The following is an 18,501-nucleotide window of genomic DNA, read 5'->3' as shown; positions in this document are numbered from 1 at the left end:
GGGGGTTTGATTTACTTTTATAGCGTTTTTTTATAGCGGATTTTTATGATTGGCAGCTGTCACACACTAAAAGACGCTTTTTATAGCAAAAAAGGTTTTGCATCTCCACATTTTGAGACCTGTAATTTTTCCATATTTTGGTCCACAGAGTCATTTGAGGTCTTGTTTTTTGCGGGGCGAGTTGACGTTTTTATTGGTAACATTTTCGGACACGTGACAGTTTTTGATCGCTTTTTATTCCGATTTTTGTGAGGCAGAATGACCAAAAAACAGCTATTCATTAATTTCTTTTTGGGGGGGCATTTATACCGTTCCGCGTTTGGTAAAATTGATAAAGCAGTTTTATTCTTCGGGTCAGTACGATTACAGCGATATCTCATTTATATAATTTTTTTATGTTTTGGCGCTTTTATACGATAAAAGCTATTTTATAGAAAAAATAATTATTTTGGCATCACTTTATTCTGAGGACTATAACTTTTATTTTTTGCTTATGATGCTGTATGGCAGCTCGTTTTTTGCGGGACAAGATGACGTTTTCAGCGGTTCCATGGTTATTTATATCCGTCTTTTTGATCGCATGTTATTCCACTTTTTGTTCGTCAGTATGATAATAAAACGTTTTTTGCTTCGTTTTTTTTTTTCCTTACGGTGTTTACTGAAGGGGTTAACTAGTAGGACAGTTTTATAGGTTGGGTCGTTACGGACGCGGCGATACTAAATATGTGTACTTTTATTTTTTTTTTTATTTAGATAAAGAAATGTATTCATGGGAATAATATATATTTTTTTTTCTTTAGGATTTTTTTTTTTTTTTTTTTTTTTTTTTTTTTACGCATGTGGAATTTTTTTTTTTTACTTTGTCCCGGTGGGGACATCACAGATCGCTGATCTGACAGTTTGCACAGCACTCTGTCAGATCAGCGATCTGACTTACAGCGCTGCAGGCTTACCAGCACCTGCTCTGGACCCGGAAGTAGTCCCTGCAGGACCCGTATGCAGCCCCGCGGCCATTTTGGATCCGGGGCCTGCAGGGATAGGAGGTAAGAGACACTCGGAGCAACGCGATCACATCGCGTTGCTCCGTGGGTCTCAGGGAAGCCCGCAGGGAGCCCCCTCCCTGCGCGATGCTTCCCTATACCGCCCGCACACTGCGATCATATTTGATCGCAGTGTACCGGGGGTTAATGTGCTGGGGGCGGTCCGTGACCGCTCCTGGCACGTAGTGCTGGATGTCAGCTGCGATAGTCAGCTGACACCCGGCCTGAATCGGCCGCGCTCCCCCCGTGAGCGCGGCCGATCGCTATGACGTACTATCCCGTCGGTGGGAATTAAGGCCGACCCCACCTCGACGGGATAGTACGTCATATGGGATTAAGGGGTTAATGACCTGGCCATTTTTTGCAATTCTCACCAGTGTCCTTTTATGAGGTAATAACTCAGGAACGCTTCAACGGATCCTAGCGATTCTGAGATTGTTTTTTCGTGACATATTGGGCTTCATGTTCGTGGTTAATTTAGGTCGATAAGTTTTACGTTTATTTGTGAAAAAAAATTGAAATTTGGCGAAAATTTTGCAATTTTCTAATTTTGAATTTTTATTCTGTTAAACCAGAGAGTTATTTGAAACAAAATAGTTAATAAATAACATTTTCCACATGTCTACTTTACATCAACACAATTTTGGAAACAACATTTTTTTTTGTTAGGAAGTTATAAGGGTTAAAATTTGACCAGCAATTTGTCATTTTTACAAAAAAATTTACAAAACCATTTTTTTAGGGACCACTTAACATTTGAAGTCACTTTGAGGAGTCTATATGGCAGAAAATACCCAAAAGTGACACCATTCTAAAAACTGCACCCCTCAAGCTGATGAAAACCACATTCAAGAAGTTTCAAGGTGTTTCACAGCAGCAGAAGCAACGTGGAAGGAAAAAATGAACATTTAACTTTTTAATCACAAAAATGATCTTTTAGCAACAATGTTTTTTATTTTCCCAAGGGTAAAAGGAGAAAGTGGATCCCAAAAGTTGTCCAATTTCTCCTGAGTACTCTGAAACCCCATATGTGGGGGGGAACCACTGTTTGGGCGCATGGCAGGGCTCGGAAGGGAAGGAGTGCCATTTGACTTTTTGAATGGAAAATTAGCTCCAATCGTTAGTGGACACCATGTCGTGTATGGAGAGCCCCTGTGTGCCTAATCTTTGGAGCTCCCACACAAGTGACGCCTTTTTGGAAACTAGACCCCCCAAGTAACTTATCTAGATGCATAGTGAGCACTTTGAACCCCCAGGTGCTTCACAAATTGATCCATAAAAATGAAAAAGTACTTTTTTTCACAAGTTTTCTCTTAGCCTCAATTTTTTCATTTTCACATGGGCAACAGGATAAAATGGATCCTAAAATTTGTTGGGCAATTTCTACTGAGTACACCGATACCTCATATGTGGTCATAAACCACTGTTTGGGCGCACGGCAGGGCTTGGAAGGGAAGGAGTGCCATTTGACTTTTTGAATGGAAAATTAGCTCCAATCATTAGCGGACACCATGTCGTGTATGGAGAGCCCCTGTGTGCCTAATCTTTGGAGCCCTCACAGACTGACCTCCATGTTATTCTCACCCTCACAGACTGTCCTCCATGTTATTCTCTCCCTCACAGACTGTCCTCCATGTTATTTTCTCCCTCATACACTGTCCTCCATGTTATTCTCTCCCTCACACACTGTCCTCCATGTTATTCTCTCCCTCACACACTGTCCTCCATGTTATTCTCTCCCTCACAGACTGTCCTCCATGTTATTCTCTCCCTCACAGACTGTCCTTCATGTTATTCTCTCCCTCACAGACTGTCCTTCATGTTATTCTCTCCCTCACAGACTGTCCTCCATGTTATTCTCTCCCTCACTGACTGTCCTCCATGTTATTCTCTCCCTCACAGACTGTCCTTCATGTTATTCTCTCCCTCACACACTGTCCTCCATGTTATTCTCTCCCTCACACACTGTCCTCCATGTTATTCTCTCCCTCACAGACTGTCCTCCATGTTATTCTCTCCCTCACAGACTGTCCTCCATGTTATTCTCTCCCTCACAGACTGTCCTCCATGTTATTCTCTCCCTCACAGACTGTCCTCCATGTTATTCTCTCCCTCACAGACTGTCCTCCATGTTATTCTCTCCCTCACAGACTGTCCTTCATGTTATTCTCGTTCTAGTATATGTATGTAGTTTATTTATGAACGCTGATTGGTCGCGCCCTGCCGGCCTCGACCAATCAGCGACGCGGGATTACAATTACAGACAAACAGACCCTTAAACAATTATATATATATATATATATATATATATATATATATATATATATAAATGGTGGCCCGATTCCAATGCATTGGGTATTCTAGAATATGTATGTATTTATGAAGATTTAAGAATAATGCAATGAATACACAGGATTCGGCCAGCCAGGCGCGACCAATCAGCGAAGCTTGGTTCAAATTCCGTGCCAATTCGCGGCTGGACTGCGCCTGTCGCTGATCAGTGAAGCCAGGGACGGCTCCAGGTTTTTGAGGGCCCCGGGCGAAAGAGTCTCAGTGGGCCCCCCTTTAACACATACCACGATTCATGATGCACAGATACAGCAGAGAAATATAGCACAGCCACGTAGCATATAACAGCCCACGTAGCAGATAGCACAGCCACGTAGCTTGTAACACAGCCCACGTAGTATATAACACAGCCCACATAGCATATAGCACAGCCACGTAGCATATAACAGCCACGTATATTGCACAGCCCACGTAGCATATAACAGCCCACGTAGTATATAAGCCCACGTAGCATATAGCACAGCCATGCAGTATGTAACACAGCCACGTAGTATGTAACAGCCACGTAGCATATAACACAGCCCACGTAGTATATAACACAGCACACATAGAATATAGCACAGCCCATGTAGTATATAACACAGCCACGTAGTATATAGCACAGCCCCGTAGTATATAGCACAGCCCACGTAGTATATAGCACAGCCCATGTAGTATATAGCACAGCCCACGTAGTATATAACACAGCCCACGTAGTATATAACAGCCCACGTAGTATATAACACAGCCCATGTAATATATAACACAGCCCACATAGTATGTAGCACAGCCCACGCAGTATATAACACAGCCCACGTAGTATATAGCACAGCCCATGTAGTGTATAGCACAGCCCACGTAGTGTATAGCACAGCCCACGTAGTATATAGCATAGCCCACGTAGTTTGTAACACAGCCCACATAGTATATAACAGCCCATGTAGTATGTAGCACAGCCCACGCAGTATATAACAGCCCACGTAGTATATAGCACAGAGACATAGTATATAACACAGCCCACGTAGTATATAGCACAGCCCACGCAGTATATAACACAGCCCACGTAGTATATAGCACAGCCCACGTAGTATATAGCACAGCCCACTTAGTATATAGCAGCCCATGTAGTGTATAGCACAGCCCACGTAGTATATAGCACAGCCCACATAGTATATAGCACAGCCCACATAGTTTATAACACAGCCCACATAGTATATAACACAGCCCACGTAGTATGTAGCACAGCCCACGCAGTATATAACAGCCCACATAGTATATAGCACAGAGACATAGTATATAACACAGCCCACACAGTATATAACACAGCCCACGTAGTATATAACACAGCCACATAGTATATAACTGTGGGCACCATATCCCTGTTAAAAAAAGAATTAAAATAAAAAATAGTTATATACTCGCCTTCTGGCGGTCCCCGGATCCAGCCCAGGCCTTTTGCGATGCTCCCTCCAGGTCAGTTCCCAGTGATGCTTTGGGGCAATAACCCGTGATGATGTAGTGGTCTCGCAAGACCGCTACATCATCTGGGGTCATTACCGCAAAGCATTACTGGGACCGGAGCATCATGAGGAGCGGGAAAAGCTGCCGGGGACACCGGAAGGTGAGAATATCACGATTTTTTTTTTTTTTAAATTATTTTTAACATTATATCTTTTTACTATTGATGCAACATAAGCAGCATCAATAGTAAAAAGTGAAGCAGTGTTTAAATCCCACCCCAATATCGCTGATTGGTCGCGGCCGGCCGCGACCAATCAGCAACTCGGGATTTCCGTTACAGACAAACAGACGGAAGTGGACCTTAGACAATTATATACAGGTCCTTCTCAAAAAATAAGCATATAGTGTTAAATTTCATTATTTACCATAATGTAATGATTACAATTAAACTTTCATATATTATAGATTCATTATCCACCAACTGAAATTTGTCAGGTCTTTTATTTTTTTAATACTGATGATTTTGGCATACAACTCCTAATAACCCAAAAAACCTGTCTCAATAAATTAGCATATCAAGAAAAGGTCCTCTAAACGACCTATTACCCTAATCTTCAGAATCAACTAATTAACTCTAAACACATGCAAAAGATACCTGAGGCTTTTAAAAACTCCCTGCCTGGTTCATTACTCAAAACCCCCATCATGGGTAAGACTAGCGACCTGACAGATGTCAAGAAGGCCATCATTGACACCCTCAAGCAAGTGGGTAAGACCCAAAAAGAAATTTCTCAACAAATAGGCTGTTCCCAGAGTGCTGTATCAAGGCACCTCAATGGTAAGTCTGTTGGAAGGAAACAATGTGGCAGAAAACGCTGTACAACGAGAAGAGGTGACCGGACCCTGAGGAAGATTGTGGAGAAGGACCGATTCCAGACCTTGGGGAACCTGAGGAAGCAGTGGACTGAGTCTGGTGTGGAAAGGCGTGTGCAGGAAATGGGCTACAGGTGCCGCATTCCCCAGGTAAAGCCACTTTTGAACCATAAACAGCGGCAGAAGCGCCTGACCTGGGCTACAGAGATGCAGCACTGGACTGTTGCTAAGTGGTCCCAAGTACTTTTTTCTGATGAAAGCAAATTTTGCATGTCATTCGGAAATCAAGGTGCCAGAGTCTGGAGGAAGACTGGGGAGAAGGAAATGCCAAAATGCCTGAAGTCCAGTGTCAAGTACCCACAGTCAGTGATGGTGTGGGGTGCCATGTCAGCTGCTGGTGTTGGTCCACTGTGTTTCATCAAGGGCAGGGTCAATGCAGCTAGCTATCAGGAGATTTTGGAGCACTTCATGCTTCCATCGGCTGAAATGCTTTATGGAGATGAAGATTTCATTTTTCAGCACGACCTGGCACTTGCTCACAGTGCCAAAACCACTGGTAAATGGTTTACTGACCATGGTATTACTGTGCTCAATTGGCCTGCCAACTCTCCTGACCTGAACCCCATAGAGAATCTGTGGGATATTGTGAAGAGAAAGTTGAGAGACGCAAGACCCAACACTCTGGATGAGCTTAAGGCCGCTATTGAAGCATCCTGGGCCTCCATAACATCTCAGCAGTGTCACAGGCTGATTGCCTCCATGCCACGCCGCATTGAAGCAGTCATTTCTGCCAAAGGATTCCCGACCAAGTATTGAGTGCATAACTGAACATTATTATTTGATTGTTTTTTTGTTTGTTATTAAAAAACACTTTTATTTGATTGGACGGGTGAAATATGCTAATTTATTGAGACAGGTTTTTTGGGTTATCAGGAGTTGTATGCCAAAATCATCAGTATTAAAACAATAAAAGACCTGACAAATTTCAGTTGGTGGACAATGAATCTATAACAGTAGCGTAGCTACCGGGGGGGCAGAGGGGGCCATCGCCCCGGGCCCCGCGCTTTGAGGGGGCCCACCCGGAGCTACGATACTGTAACTGCATCGGCGCGCGCAGCGCGCCGATGCAGTTACATTCTGCGGCAGAGCAGGGAGAATCGATCTCCCTGCTCTGCCGCTATGGGGCCCCTGAGCAGGCGGGGGGGCCCGGTGCCAGCAGTGGGCCCCCCCGCCCGTCATTGCATGCTGAGCTGTATCGGCGGCATCTAGCCGATACAGCTCACCGCAGTGATGAGGGAAGGAGCGTAGCCTCCCATCATCCCCCACGTCTGACAGCGGGTGCGATGACGTCATCGCCCAGCGCCCGCTGTCAGATGAGCAGGAGCAGGAAGCACCGCTGGAACAAGGAGTTAGAGAGGTGAGTATTTATTTTACTGTGTTTTTCTATGGGGTTGCCTTATTCTACAGGATCTGCCTATAGGGGGGAGTGCTGCCTTATTCTACAGGATCTGCCTATAGGGGGAGAGTGCTGCCTTATTCTACAGGATCTGCCTATAGGGGGAGAGTGCTGCCTTATTCTATAGGATCTGCCTATAGGGGGAGAGTGCTGCCTTATTCTATAGGATCTGCCTATAGGGGGAGAGTGCTGCCTTATTCTGCAGGATCTGCCTATAGGGGGGAGTGCTGCCTTATTCTGCAGGATCTGCCTATAGGGGGGAGTGATGCCCTATTCTGCAGGATCTGCCTATAGGGGGGGGGGGGAGTGCTGCCTTATTCTGCAGGATCTGCCTATAGGGAGGACTGCTGCCTTATTCTGCAGGATCTGCCTATGGGGGGGGGGAGTGCTGCCTTATTCTGCAGGATCTGCCTATAGGGGGGAGTGCTGCCTTATTCTGCAGGATCTGCCTATAGGGAGGACTGCTGCCTTATTCTGCAGGATCTGCCTATGGGGGGGGGGGAGTGCTGCCTTATTCTGCAGGATCTGCCTATAGGGGGGAGTGCTGCCTTATTCTGCAGGATCTGCCTATAGGGGGGAGTGCTGCCTTATTCTACAGGATCTGCCTATAGGGGGGGGTGCTGCCTTATTCTGCAGGATCTGCCTATAGGAGGAGTGCTGCCTTATTCTACAGGATCTGCCTATAGGGGGGGGGAGTGCTGCCTTATTCTGCAGGATCTGCCTATAGGGGGGAGTGCTGCCTTATTCTACAGGATCTGCCTATAGGGGGGGGTGCTGCCTTATTCTGCAGGATCTGCCTATAGGGGGGGAGTGCTGCCTTATTCTACAGGATCTGCCTATAGGGGGGGGTGCTGCCTTATTCTGCAGGATCTGCCTATAGGGGGGAGTGCTGCCTTATTCTACAGGATCTGCCTATAAGGGGGGGGGGAGTGCTGCCTTATTCTGCAGGATCTGCCTATAGGGGGGAGTGCTGCCTTATTCTACAGGATCTGCCTATAAGGGGGGGGGGGGAGAGCTGCCTTATTCTGCAGGATCTGCCTATAAGGGGGGGGGAGTGCTGCCTTATTCTGCAGGATCTGCCTATAGGGGGGAGTGCTGCCTTATTCTGCAGGATCTGCCTATAGGGGGGGGAGTGCTGCCTTATTCTGCAGGATCTGCCTATAGGGGGGGGGGAGTGCTGCCTTATTCTGCAGGATCTGCCTATAGGGAGGACTGCTGCCTTATTCTGCAGGATCTGCCTATGGGGGGGGGAGTGCTGCCTTATTCTGCAGGATCTGCCTATAGGGGGGAGTGCTGCCTTATTCTGCAGGATCTGCCTATAGGGAGGACTGCTGCCTTATTCTGCAGGATCTGCCTATGGGGGGGGGGAGTGCTGCCTTATTCTGCAGGATCTGCCTATAGGGGGGAGTGCTGCCTTATTCTGCAGGATCTGCCTATAGGGGGGAGTGCTGCCTTATTCTGCAGGATCTGCCTATAGGGGGGGGGAGTGCTGCCTTATTCTACAGGATCTGCCTATAGGGGGGGGAGTGCTGCCTTATTCTGCAGGATCTGCCTATAGGGGGGAGTGCTGCCTTATTCTACAGGATCTGCCTATAGGGGGGGGTGCTGCCTTATTCTGCAGGATCTGCCTATAGGGGGGAGTGCTGCCTTATTCTACAGGATCTGCCTATAGGGGGGGGTGCTGCCTTATTCTGCAGGATCTGCCTATAGGGGGGAGTGCTGCCTTATTCTACAGGATCTGCCTATGGGGGGGAGTGCTGCCTTATTCTGCAGGATCTGCCTATAGGGGGGAGAGCTGCCTTATTCTACAGGATCTGCCTATGGGGGGTGCTGCCTTATTCTACAGGATCTGCTTATGGGGGGGTGCTGCCTTATACTACAGGGTCTGCCTATGGGGGGTGCTTTAGAATTTAGAGGGTACAGAGAACCACAGAGTAGGTGCAGTAATAGGGTCACATACGGCAGCAGCGGCTCAGTATTGGGGTATCAGGGGCAGTAATAAGGACATATATGGCAGCAGCGGCTCAGTATTGGGGTATCAGGGGCAGTAATAAGGACACATACGGCAGCAGCGGCTCAGTATTGGGGTATCAGGGGCAGTAATAGGGACACATACGGCAGCAGCGGCTCAGTATTGGGGTATCAGGTGCAGTAATAGGGTCACATACGGCAGCAGCGGCTCAGTATTGGGGTATCAGGTGCAGTAATAAGGACACATACGGCAGCAGCGGCTCAGTATTGGGGTATCAGGTGCAGTAATAGGGACACATACGGCAGCAGCCGCTCAGTATTGGGGTATCAGGGGCAGTAATAGGGACACATACGGCAGCAGTGGCTCAGTATTGGGGTATCAGGTGCAGTAATACGGACACATACGGCAGCAGTGGCTCAGTATTGGGGTATCAGGTGCCGTAATAGGGACACATACGGCAGCAGCGGCTCAGTATTGGGGTATCAGGTGCAGTAATAAGGACACATACGGCAGCAGCGGCTCAGTATTGGGGTATCAGGTGCAGTAATAGGGACACATACGGCAGCAGCCGCTCAGTATTGGGGTATCAGGGGCAGTAATAGGGACACATACGGCAGCAGCGGCTCAGTATTGGGGTATCAGGTGCAGTAATACGGACACATACGGCAGCAGTGGCTCAGTATTGGGGTATCAGGTGCCGTAATAGGGACACATACGGCAGCAGTGGCTCAGTATTGGGGTATCAGGTGCAGTAATAGGGACACATACGGCAGCAGCCGCTCAGTATTGCGGTATCAGCAGGATGAAGGGTTTGTACAGGTTAGGAATAGATGGTGATGTGATGGGGCTGGAATGTGAGAAGTGAAATGTGTCTTTGTTGTATTCTCGGCAGGTGAGTCGTTGCTGGAAGAAGTTGTCATGTCGGTCTGGGCCAGATGGAAAAGACGGGAAAAGTGACGATTCCATCATAAAGGACGTCAGCGGTAAGACATTATCTGTAAATGTGCTGTGATCTCTTATATGTTCTGTAGGACTGGTATTTACCACTGACCATATGGTGGTAATATCCATGTTGGTCGTTATATAGAGATTATCTTCAGTAATAGCGCGGTCATCTGCTGAGGTTCTCCTCCAGTATTAGGGCGCGTCATCGAGTTGTAATCAAGGTTAACTGGTTAGGGGCCCACTCAGAAGCTTCGCCCCCCCTGGACCAAAACCCTAGCTACGCCTCTGATCTATAATATATGAAAGTTTAATTGTAATCATTACATTATGGTAAATAATGAAATTTAACACTATATGCTAATTTTTTGAGAAGGACCTGTATACTAGCTGAAGAGCCCGGCGTTGCCTGGGCATAGTAAATATCTGTGGTTAGTTATAGCACCTCACTTCTCTTATTTTCCCATCACATCTTTCATTTTCACCCTCACATCTCTCATTTTCTCCCTCACACCTCTCATTTTCCCCCTCACCCCTCTTATTTTCCCCCTCACTCCTCTCATTCCCCCCTAACACTTGTCATTTCGACCTCACATCTGTCATTTTCCGATCACTCCACTATTTTCCCTCACTCCTCTCATTTTGCACTCACACCTTTTCATTTTCACCTCACACCTCTCATTTTCACCTCAGTATATACATGTTTGTCATCTCCCTTATATATAGTATACACCTGTATGTCATCTCCTGTATATAGTATATACCTGTATGTCATCTCCCCTGTATATAGTATATACCTGCTGTGTGTCATCTCCCCTGTATATAGTATATACCTGTATGTCATCTCCTGTATATAGTATATACCTGTGTGTCATATCACCTATATATAGTATATATCTGTGTGTCATCTCCTGTATATAGTATATACCTGTATGTCATCTCCTATACATAGCATATACCTGTATGTCATCTCCTCCTGTATATACTATATACCTGTAGGTAATCTGCTCCTGTATATAGTATATACCTGTGTGTCATCTCCTTCTGTATGTAGTATATACCTGTATGTCATCTGCTGTATGTAGTATGTACCTGTATGTCATCTCCTCTATATAGTATATACCTGTATGTCATCTCCTCTATATAGTATATACCTGTGTGTCATCTCCTCCTGCATATAGTATATACCTGTGTCATCTCCCCTGTAAATAGTATATACCTGTGTGTCATCTCCTCCTGTATATAGTATATATCTGTATGTCATCTCCTCCTGTATTAGACCTCGTTCACACCTTATTTGGTCAGTATTTTTACCTCAGTATTTGTAAGCTAAATTGGCAGCCTGAAATCCCCAGCCAACAGTAAGCCCACCCCCTGGCAGTATATATTAGCTCACACATACACATAATAGACTGGTCATGTGACTGACAGCTGCCGGATTCCTATATGGTACATTTGTTGCTCTTGTAGTTTGTCTGCTTATTAATCAGATTTTTATTTTTGAAGGATAATACCAGACTTGTGTGTGTTTTAGGGCGAGTTTCGTGTGTCAAGTTGTGTGTGTTGAGTTGCGTGTGGCGACATGCATGTAGCGACTTTTGTGAGATGAGTTTTGTGTGGCGACATGCGTGCAGCAACTTTTTGTGTGTCGAGTTGCATGTGACAGGTTAGTGTAGCAAGTTGTGTGCAGCAAGTTTTGCGCATGGCGAGTTTTGCGCGTGGCGAGTTTTATGTGTGGTGCCTTTTGAGTATGTGCAAGTTTTGTGTGAGGCAACTTTTGCATGTGTTGCAACTTTTGTGCATGTGACAATTTTTCCGCGTGTGCAAGTTTTGCGTGTGGCGAGTTTTCCATGAGGTGAGTTTTGCACGTGTGGCGAGTTTTGCATGTGGAGAGTTTTGCGCGTGGCGAGTTTTAAGCGGCGACTTTTGTGTTTCAACTTTTATGTGGCGAGGTTGCTGTATGTGTGGTGAAATGTGCGCTGAGGGTGGTATATGTGTTCGAGCACGTGGTATTTTGTGTGTGTGTTCATATCCCTGTGGTGGTGTGGTGATTATCCCATGTCGGGGCCCCACCTTAGCAACTGTACAGTATATACTCTTTGGCGCCATCGCTCTCATTCTTTAAGTCCCCCTTGTTCACATCTGGCAGCTGTTAATTTGCCTCCAACACTTTTCCTTTCATTTTTTCCCCATTATGTAGATAGGGGCAAAATTGTTTGGTGAATTGGAAAGCGCGGGGTTAAAATTTCACCTCACAATATAGCCTATGACGCTCTCGGGGTCCAGACGTGTGACTGTGCAAAATTTTGTGGCTGTAGCTGCGTCGGTTCAGATGCCAATCCCGGACATACATACATACATACATACATACATACATACATACACACATACACACATTCAGCTTTATATATTAGATATAGAGAGAGAGAGAGATGTGACCAATTCTGTTTTAAAGAATTAATAAATTGTGCAACATAATACTCTAGTGGGTGATATAAATCAATGATTTTTTAAAATCTATGTTCCATGGTATATGGGACTGTTTCACGTTTGGGTAAATTATTACCTCTAATCAAATAGGGAGCAACCTATTAATCAAGCTTAGCTAGGAGAGGCGATCTAGGAGGCATTGTCATACCTGAGCTGAAACTTTTGCTAAGAAATGTTCCCCCCCTTCCTAAAATGCAGCAGTGTTTCAAAGTTAAAATTATCGTTTTTATCAGGGGTTATTTCTCCATCTCTTGCAGGCAGTGGTCAGGGCAGCATTCTAGGGAATCTGTCACTGATCGGCAGCCTTCTGTGTACACTGCATAGGCAGAAAGCTGCCAATCAGTGGTGTGGACGGGAGTTACTGTATACAGAGTTCAGCATTGAGAGAACTGGGGGGGGGGGATCTGCATCAGAGAAAACAGTGGTTTTATCAAAATTGCAGCAACCAGTGACGTGAGTAATACATCGCTGGAATCAACGACTCTGTCCCTACATTACGCTGCTCTTGTGGTAGCAAAAACCTGGCGACAGTTTCCCTTTAACCTTTCAATCTGAAAGGTCCATTCCCTTTGTCGTTTTTGACTCTTAGTTTCTGTGTACACAAGAAAGTCACTACGTTCACCATTACAGGTCACAGGGATGGGAATGTATTAAAGGTCAGTATCAGGAAAGTGAACTACACAACAAACATGTACTGGAAATATGATAGACAGACTGCAGGTTGCCCGTACATTAACCTTATGACTCGATCACATATGTCTGATGAAATTATCGCATTCATAACTTTGGAAAGTGAACACAAATTTTGCGCCACTCGGGCCGGGTGCACACGATCCAGAAGTAGCAGCGCTTTGGACGCAGTGCATGTGCGCTGTGTCCAAAGTACTGCCGTCTATTGAATGCATGTGACTCTGCATTTGCTCAATGAGCCGTGCGGATTCATCGCGTCCAATACATTGTATGGGTGAGTTTTCTCCTGTAGAGACTCACGTCTGCACAAGAGAAATTGACACGCTGCAGTCTGGAAAGACAAGCCGCATGTCAGTCTCCACGGGTGATCCACAGGCATCTGTGGACACATAGTGGGCATGGAATTTCTTGAAATACCATCCACTATGCTATAACAACTGGCCGCTGCAGGTTGGACTCTGCATAAGTACGAAGCGTCAAACCTTCAGCAACTCTGGATCGTGGGCATGTACCCTCACAGTTACCGTAATAGGGATGCTCCAGTACAGTTAGTACATGTAACATGTTGTATTGTGTTGCACTTCCCGAGAATGTACTACTTTGTGTCTAAGGAAATAATGCAATTCGGTATAAAGCAGCTGGTGCTCCTACAGCTATCTCCTGTGGCCTCATACATGCTGATTAGATTGATATCACTATATTTGCTCTTACAAAGGTCAGCGCAGTACTGGAGACTGACCAGAAAAGTTTTACATATTTGTTTCTTATCATGAAATAAGTGACAGTGAACACTGAGTCGTCTATTCAGTATGTGCATTCCCTATACATCATGCGTCCCGTTACTGTAATGTGGATGTTGGCAATTAAGTTTTGCTGTCTTTATTTGCAGATATTCTGAAGAAAGGTGGGAATGCGGCCGATGCTGCGGTGGCCGTCGCGGCTGCCCTTAATGTCACTGAACCCACCAGCACAGGGATCGGTGGGGATTGCTTCTGTTTGTTTTATAAAGCAGAAATTAAGAAAGTCTATGGCCTGAATGGGAGGTATGGATGGTTTAGTGTCTCTACTTTATGTGCGACAAATTTAAACTTGTATTTGATTTTGAATTGGAGATTTCTGACATATCACATACTTTCATAAAGGATTCAGAAAATAAATGTATTTACTTGTAACCATCTGCAAATCACATGTCTTGTATTAAGAAGAATATATAAACTTGGCACACACTATGTAGATGCGGTGAAGGAGGTTTAATAAAGTACAGTACATACAGTAATGGTAGACGTTTCAGTCTATATGACCTTCATCAAAGTACTGTAATAAAAATAAACAGAAAAAACCAACGTATATACAATTTACATAATACAGTCCAGGGGGTATCTTTAGTAAAGAGGGGAAAAGATGCTGTATAAACATCACAAAACATCATAGCAAAAAATGAAGGATAGAATAGCGCAGCAGGATCAACACCATGAAAGCAATAGTAATGTCGTACAACCAATTAACTGTAACAACCAGATCAGTGCAGTAGAATCAACATCACGAAACTAATATATGTAAGCCACCTACCTAGAGTAGTGTACCGTAAATAATGATGTATATACGGTATATAAATTAGCTGCATTCCAGGTCCACTTATAGCTGCTCTTTATCAGGATGATGAATAGTCTAAACATCGGATGCCCAATATTTGTTTAGACTTCAAAAGAAATGTAAATGGATATGGATTTTTTTTTTAAAAAAGACCACCCCTTTAAAGCACGAACTGGTGTATCCCAACATCAGAAGTCTTCAGTTACATCCCTCCTTTAGGAGGGTTCACAAAAAGGGGGGTTAAGGGACAAAACCAATGGGGTCATTGACTTTAATGAAGCAGATTGATCATTTTGTGCTGTCTTGCCTCTGTTTTGGCAATGTGCACCTTCTTGAGGAGGGCACAAAAGCTTTTGTGCCCACCTCAAGAAGACTCATACTGCTGAAATGGAGGACAGGTGGACCATAAAGTTGCACTTGAATCTCATCTTTCGGGGCTTCAGATGGAAACCCCAATAGAGCCACTGATGTGGGTAAAAAGCGTAATGTCAGCATAGACTTAAGACTACATAGACAGCTGACCAAGGCCATCGATTGTTATCGCCTTTTCTTGCCGTTACATGCCTGTTGCATTATGAGAACATTGATTACAAATTAGCTAAAACTAAACTCTTCTACTATTTAGTTCAATGGGAATCAAACTGACGCCAAAGATTTTGTCTCCGTTTCATCAGCACGTCCGATTTTATATTGAGGACTTGCATTTATCACACCTCAAGGGTTATGTTCACTTGTTGTGGATATCGATGCAATTTCATTGCAAACTCGCATACAATCCGCTAATTATAAATATTCTTGGAGATTTGCCACAAATTTCACCCAATGCATTAAGAATTGTCATGGTGTAATTTAAAATTGATCAATTTACCTACTTTATGTAACTAGCGACCATCCACTCTGACATCTGCCAGATTTTCACCTGGGGTGATGGAGGCCTATGAAAACCATGAAAGACGGTATCCTCCGTTTTTTATCCCATTTTAGATTACAGTCCCAGTGCAGAATAAACAGCGCTTCTTTAATTGTTGCCAGTCCCCAGCTGTCATCCATGCTGTCACTTTTCATACAAAGTTGGTATTTCTGTAATGAAAATGAGGACAGGTCCATTAATAGTGACATAATGTTATTTTGCTTCGACACTTGCTTCAAATGTACTTTAAAATGTACGTATAATAAAATACAAAATCAGAGGATGAATACACTCTTGGCCTGACTCCGTTTCACCATCTAGGCTTCTTCAGGAGTATTCAAAAAGAAGCCAAGATCTTTAAGAAAATTAAGAAGCTCTTGGCTGTGCATATGTATGGGGCTTCAGAGTTAATGCAGCCACATTAAATGGATGAAGGGTGTCATGTTATACCGCTGATAGAAATGCTTTTAGTAGCTTCTGTGAATTCTGCGTTTAGAAAATAGGATTTTTTTCCCAGGGATTCTCAGAATGTAGGTCAAGAAAAGGAATTGTAATCTGCCTTGCCAAGAAATAACAGCATTACTCTTAAATTGGGACAATCTGTGATGATTGCAGGAGCAGAAATATTCCCACATCTATTGGTTCACGCAGCGGAGCCAAGCAAGTAAAAGCCACTGCTCAGCTGCCATTCCTGTAGGATCAACGCACAATGCTGGCACGGGCACAGGGGCAATAGTGTGTGTATGTGGGAGGCACAGGGGCAATAGTGTGTGTATATGCTCTGTCCCCTGTGCAGAGACTCTATATATTCTATATAACTTAGTTATCTCCTTTGCTGCAACAACCCATACAATAAAGTTCACTTTTCGTTTACGTTGCAATAAACACTCTCCTCTCCCTCCCTGCTTTAAAAAGGAAAAATAAAAGTTTGGTGGCATTTCTTTTATTTTTCCATGCTGCCTAGAGTAATTCAATTTGTTCACTCAAAAATGGTGGCATTAAAAACTCATCGAAGGGGGAAAAGAAAACTTTTGTCTCTTGGTATGCAATGATGAAAAAGCAAAAAAAATTCTTAAATAGATAAAACACGACCCCAAAAATGTCTATTTCACATGTTACCTAAAGGACATACTTTGAATATTAGAATGTATTGGTCATATCTTTATTACCCTCTGCTAACAATCTCCCAAAATCAGACATGTATATATTCCCTCTGCAGCTGCCGGTGTCCGACAGCACTGAGTTTGGAGTTGTTGAAACAACAAGGGTTTGATGAGGAAAAGCCGCTGCCTCCCACCCACGCTCACTGTGTTACAGTGCCGGGGACCGCCGCTGCCTGGGTCGACACTGTTACTCTGTTTGGGAGTAAGAAGGTAATCTATGATTGTATCTGATGTAATATGAAATACTAAAATGCAGATGGGGCGGTATGTCTCTGTATTTAGCAGGTGTTCTCTGAATGCAATGCCGGGGTTAGGGATGATGAATATGTATTCGCTGGATTCAGCCCAGTGGTCACGTCAGTTGCCATCACATGGGGGCCCTTTTGCAATGTGACGCACATGTGACGTCATGAAAGCCTGGCTAATAAAAAAGAAAAGTCGCTGATGTTGTTAGGTAAGAGGTGGTCCGATGGCAACAGTGACATGGCTGCTGGATCTTGTCATGCAGATCGATTTGCTCCAACTCCACCCAGAGGTCTTGCACTCTATTTATATCGTCTACAGGAAACTCCCATGGAATTCAACATGGTCATTATCCCTTCTGGTATCAGCCCACTGTGACTGTGTTAGGCCCCTTTCACACATCAGTTTTTTGCCGTCAGTCACAATCCGTTGGCTCGACGGATCCATCGCTGATTGTGAAAAACTGATACGACCGATTTGTTTTTTCAACAGATCAGACTAGCGGATCTGGCTAATTGGATCGGTGCATGCTCAGTTAAAAAAATGGAATCTGTCACCAGTTTCTGTCATTTGACGGATCCGGTGCCATAGGCTTCCATTCTAGCAAACAGTGGACATCATCGGATCCGTCACTGTCTGTTTTTTCGACGTAGAAAAAAAACGTTACTATGTCCGTCGTCTCCGGCCGCCTGATAAACAATTTTCGACTGATCCGGCGAATGACAGATGAAACGTGAGGCCATCCGTCGCAATCCGTTGCTAATACAAGTCTATGAGTAAAAAATGGATCCGGCGGCATCAGTCGCAGGATCCGTTTTTTTTTAAAATTTAAACGGATTGCGACTGATGGCAAAAAACTGATGTGTGAAAGGGGCCTTAGACAATTATCTAAGTTTGTCACTACAATTCCATTCTACAATCTGTAGTTTTCGTCTAAAGGTACAGTTTTGCCTTAAACTCACCAGTGACCATTTTCCTTTTGGACCATATTCCTTTTGAGACCTCAATCAATGCATTCTCTTGTACCGTACAGGTAATCTTTTGTGTAAAAAGTTAGAAAAAAAGCAGAATCATATTATAGCACCCTCTCCACCCTCCAGAATAGAGAAGTCATTTTATGGTAGTTGGCAGAGACACTGAAGGAAGGAGATATTTCGTGTTTTTTTTGCCACAGTGATGTGGGCACCCTGGCTGGCATTGTATATAGTCTGCTGGCACTATGAAAGCACCCTGCCACTGTCAGTAGGAGCACTCTGTCTGGCAGTGGCGCTGATCGTGTGGGCGCTCTAGTGACGCCATTGGGGAGCTTCGGCTGGCTATGTTAATAATATTGCAGCGCC

The 18,501-nt window shown here is 44.6% G+C and overlaps 1 protein-coding gene across 1 annotated transcript in view; it reads left to right on the top strand.

The window, feature by feature from the left end:
* Positions 1-18,501, top strand: part of LOC143804014 (glutathione hydrolase-like YwrD proenzyme) — a 93,473-nt gene that overhangs the window by 9,630 nt on the left and 65,342 nt on the right. Inside the window, exons 2-4 of the mRNA XM_077281760.1 lie at positions 10,023-10,113; positions 14,142-14,295; positions 16,975-17,128. Of these exons, the coding sequence (XP_077137875.1) occupies positions 10,023-10,113; positions 14,142-14,295; positions 16,975-17,128 (399 nt within the window). The remainder of the gene's footprint in view (positions 1-10,022; positions 10,114-14,141; positions 14,296-16,974; positions 17,129-18,501) is intronic.

This window comes from Ranitomeya variabilis, chromosome 2, assembly GCF_051348905.1.
Source record: "Ranitomeya variabilis isolate aRanVar5 chromosome 2, aRanVar5.hap1, whole genome shotgun sequence".
Taxonomy (NCBI): Eukaryota; Metazoa; Chordata; class Amphibia; order Anura; family Dendrobatidae; genus Ranitomeya; species Ranitomeya variabilis.
Note: the sequence above shows the minus strand (reverse complement) of the source record. Positions and strands in the feature narration are given on the sequence as shown.